Here is a 5,065-nt window from a genome sequence, read left to right on the forward strand (position 1 = left end):
CTACTTATACAAAATTAAATAATACAATGATTAAATCATTGAATAAATGGATGGGGGGGGGGGTGCAGACAAATTCTACACAATCATGATGAAGTCCACAAATATTTGAGAATTTTATTTTGCCCATGTCACTTAATAAATCAATTATACTTTTATTATCGTTACATCTAGAGGATTTTCTATATTTTAACACCAAAAGCAGCATTACATCATTTAGTGAAAAACCACTGTCGATGGACCAAACTGTCAGAAGACTTGAAATTAGATAAACCAGTTTTGTCACATTTACAGGCCCTGTTCTGTCTCATGTTGTCTTCAGAAGAAACTTGGGACTGAAGAGGATGCACAAACATGACAAAACGTATTTCTACAATTTCAAGTCTTTTGACTAATGGTTCCATTTATAGTTGTTTTAAACTAACTGCTACATATATGTAGAGGTACTTTTGTTTTAGTTTTATCTGAATATAGTTTAACACTTGAATTTCACTTTATTTTGAGGCTAACCATAAAATACTTCCAAAAATATTCAGTTTACTGTACATACCTTAGTTCAACACACACAGAAACCTTTTTAAATTTTTTTATTTAAGCCTTTTTAAAGGATTTTATGAAGTCAAATAATCCAAAAATGTATATTTTAGGCTCCTGTACAATTATGTTTACAGCAATCAAGGTGAAAATTGGCACATATACAAATTTTCATGTGCCTAACAAAATGGCATACCAAAAAGTTGGATTTGACCATATAGGAGAAGGGGGGGGGGATATAACAAAAACACATAACTTTTGGTCAATCACTTGGCCATATTTGACCAATTTACATTGCTTTGGTCCCAAGAGACTTTTCTACAAGTTGCACACATTCACAAACAAAAATGGTGGACTTACCTATTTTTAGTAATTATAGGGGAATCCAGATGCCACAAAGAGCATAATTTTAAGGCTTTTTGGCAAATACTCTGCCACATATCTGCCAATTTATACCTGATTTGGTTCAAAGATACTTTTTTATAGGTCTCATACATATACATACATAAATGTGGATATCCTCATTTCGGGGAAGAGGGGTAAAAAGGTTAAATAAGCCAATAATTTTAGGGATTTTGGTCAATTACTTAGCCTTGTTTCAACCAATTTACGTGGAATTTGGTACAAAGATAGTTTTTACAAGTCTCAAACAGAGATATAGACAATTTTGGAATTTGGTCTTTTGATCAATTTTGCAGTAAGGAAAGTATAATTTGGGGTTTTCATGAACTATTCATGTGTATGTCAACCAATTTACATAGGATTTGGTACAAAGATACCTTCTTACAGATCCCAAGCAATGCTATAGACAGTTTTTGATTTTCCTATGTTTCACACAATTTTTATGGTGTCAAGATTGGCCATATTGGGATTGCATGGTGGAAACACATTGCATTAACCCACAAATGTTGTCCTCTTTAATTGAAAACGTTGATGGATTTTTTTTTTTTAATAAGAAACTGGTTGTAATGAAAGTAGGTGTAACATTGCTACAGTCTGATTACCGTTCCTCTTTTCAGTTTCTTACTCATAGTCTCATATTACTCTTGGCCATTCTCTGATGAGGTCAGATCTTAGCTTAATTTCAGTGAACAACATATAACCACTGTTGTCATTGAGATTTGTCCATCAAAGAATCTGCCTAAGAAGTGACTTATCCAAGACTTAGGGGGTAGGTTTAACAGTAGTTTGAAATGGCATTACTCTCATGAAGTTGTTCAACATTGTAAAGACAAGCAGCACTTATCCCCCTTCTGTCACCCAGCTAACTCTTTGCTCCTTCTCAGAAATAAAAATCACAGAAATGCCAGTGATTAGAACTTAAGAGTAAAGATATTGAAATATATCCTTCCTTCTTTGCAAATTGTATATATTTTCTAACCACATCACAATTTATTAACAACACAGTGGAAATTTTATATAAGGATATTATTTAGTTTGGTGTATCACAGCTAAAGCACGGAGTTAAAGAGAAAGTACATGGGTGCACGTGTAATTCCACAGAAACAGATTTTGTACAGCAGATGATGAATATATAAAAATGATAGATACTAAGGTAGGTGAATATAAATTCAGAATTATAGAACTAAAAATTTGGTTAAAATTGCAGTTTAGCAGCCTAATTCCATATTGATATTCGGGCAGTAAATATTGATTTGTGCCATGTGATGAGTTAAAAGTACAATAACTAATTTTATAGATTAGAAAGCCAGTGGAACTAAAATTTTATTGGCCAAACTTTGCTGTATCAAAACCTGTATGTATTCAGATCTGATTTTTAGCAAATTACATATTTCTCACAATACGCTTAAAATTTAACGACGTTGTGTATGACAAGTATCACAAAATAATACACATATAAAATTACAACAGATAATGGGTAAAAGTACTATGTAGTCTAACAACTAGTTGTTAATACTAATATTATACTTTAAGTGTAAGTTGTAACATAAACATAAGCTAAAGTTCACCAACAATGTCTCCACCGCCACAAAAACAGCCGTACTTGTACTGTTTTGGCACCACTACTAATTACTAAGTTACGCTTAAATTACGAGTTTAGTTATGACTTAAACAGGCCGCTAAGCTGCAATGTTAGTTTTATTACCAAAATTTGAAATTAAATTATATATATATTTAATTCTACATTTACTGACGGTTTAATTACTTACGGTCAACCAAGTCAAGTTCACTCAGTTTTGCTTTATATTCTTTCGTTCCACGCTTATTTGGCATAGTGAACTTTCTGAAATTTCTTTTACCGTACAGCGCACAACTTTGAGAAATACATCTTCGTTGATTAAAGCCATTGGTTACATTAGTCAGTTTTAAAAACACCCTAACATTCGCACTCGACGCCATAAGCCTATATTCCTAGAGACAACGTCGCCCTCACAAGTTTTGTTTTAATACTCAAATATATGCTTTATTTTTGTTATTAAATAAAAAGAAAAAAGCTAGAGAAAATTGTTTTAATTTAAAAAAAAAACATAGTTCAAGTACTTACAGGAACAAATGGCCATTTAAATTTTATTCTAATGTCTTAATAATTACGTAAACAAATAATCTATCTCTAAGCTTTGAACATTCAACATCCAAGTTCCAAATTTCTATTTAGCTTATTTCAATATATGAGTAAAATTGAAGAAACATTTTGGTGCGATTCCTGTTGGTGCAAATATCAAATAAAACGCCAAAGTTCATTTTATTATAATGGAGCTTGTGATGTATACATCCAAAACTCTAATCTCGGAAACTACCGCACCGATCATCGGTCATATTTTTATAATTAGGCAGTATTTTTTATAGCTGAGCAATAAATATAACAATTACAATTTCCACAAAAATGACATGTTTCAGATTTGACTAACAAAATTACAAACAAATGGAGTAAGTTTCAGATTTAACCAATAACAATTACAAAATAAAGAGTAAGTTTCAAATATAAAACAATCAAAAAACAAACTTTAAAACATATTATTTATTAATAATGGCTGGAGACGGTTTAAATGGGTAATGAAGGTACCTGATGATGACAAAACCTTGTCGAAACGTTGTACATTTGCTGTCATGTTAAACTTATATTAAAGTTTTTCTCCATTACCCACTTAAGCCGTCTCCAGCCATTATTAGTCCCAAAGTGGGTTCCTCGACATCGAATATTATTTATTTTTCTTTAGTGAAAATCTCATGAGTGTTGCAACAGAAAAGCAAGGTACTTTCATTGATAACTGCATCTACAAAGAAATACTTGAATAAAATCTATTCTGTGATGTAATGTTGTGATGATAACTCATTTTTAAACTAAAATTTCAATAAAATCTTTCTTCTCATGGATGGTAAACATTATTGAATGTCAAATATAAGTACATTGTTGTAGAACTGTCAGACATTTCCAAAAAAAGGCTGCAAACCCAATAGCCTTCCGTATGAAAGGAAGTAGCAATTATATCTGTCTGGAGGGCGGGTATCTGTGCAAGTAACTTATTGTTGCCTCATCGAGATCACGTGACTATTCTTACGCCCTCTACTTTCTAGAACTATCCTGTACTTTGGCGAATGCTCTAGCATTTACTAGGTATAGGGTAGACTGGTATATAAAAGAGGGTGACAACGTGACGGTAAGGTAATGTGTGTGTAGGTAGTGAGTAATTGAACCGCAGTCACAGGGTATTGTTGAAGTTAACGTTCGTTCGTTATAGTGTTTGTTTTAGCGCGAATATTGAAATTAAGTGTATCGTAAAGTTCTATTCGGAAAGAATAAACCAGTTTTATTAAGTAAGGACTTGTGTCATTAAAGTTTCGTCGGAACGAAGTTACGGAAAGTTAATTAACAAACGGGGACGTAATATTATAATAATGGCTCCTTGGAAACATTAATCTAAAATAGATAATAAAATAAGTTTAATGTAAATTAGCTTTACTTACTATTTTATATTGAAATGTATATTTTATGTTTTGTAATAACTTGGGTGTGTGGCATTTTCATTGGGATAATATATGAGCATTTGATTTCTTAGATTTAAACTTTATGAATTTGCAGAGCTTTAAAAGTCTGCTCTACTAAATTACAATAGAATTTTCTAAATTATTCTTGGAATTTATGATTTCAAGTAAAGAAGAGTACATAATAATATGGCAACCACGCTATATCTGCTATATCTTGTGATTAAGACGGTATTTATATTTTCAAAATACATCAACAAGGTTTTACGCAACAATTACCTTTCTAGTACTATATATTATGACTGTGATATAAATTAACGTCTCTATTATTCTGTTACTATGCATTGAACAATTATTAATTTTATAACTTGCATTTACCTCATGGCTATGAATTTACTATATATATGTGTGTATTTATTGGCTGTTAAGCATAAATAGGTTATCTGTGATCTACCCATCGCGGGTATCGAAATCTGATTTGTAGCGTTTTAAGTCTACAAACTTACCACTGAGTTACTCGGGGCTACTGTATAAGATATTACCTAATCAAGAGTAAAGCTGAGTTACTCGGGGCTACTGTATAAGATAT

The 5,065-nt window shown here is 31.7% G+C and overlaps 1 protein-coding gene across 1 annotated transcript in view; it reads right to left on the reverse strand.

Moving 5' to 3' along the window:
• The window catches only part of LOC106470156 (39S ribosomal protein L41, mitochondrial-like), a 16,842-nt gene extending 13,912 nt beyond the window's left edge, over positions 1–2,930 (reverse strand). The window contains exon 1 of the mRNA XM_013930686.2: positions 2,703–2,930. Coding sequence (XP_013786140.1) covers positions 2,703–2,892 — 190 coding nt within the window. The 5' untranslated portion in view covers positions 2,893–2,930. The remainder of the gene's footprint in view (positions 1–2,702) is intronic.
• Positions 2,931–5,065: the final 2,135 nt, after the last annotated feature.

Source organism: Limulus polyphemus, unplaced genomic scaffold, assembly GCF_000517525.1.
Source record: "Limulus polyphemus unplaced genomic scaffold, Limulus_polyphemus-2.1.2 Scaffold3849, whole genome shotgun sequence".
Taxonomy (NCBI): Eukaryota; Metazoa; Arthropoda; class Merostomata; order Xiphosura; family Limulidae; genus Limulus; species Limulus polyphemus.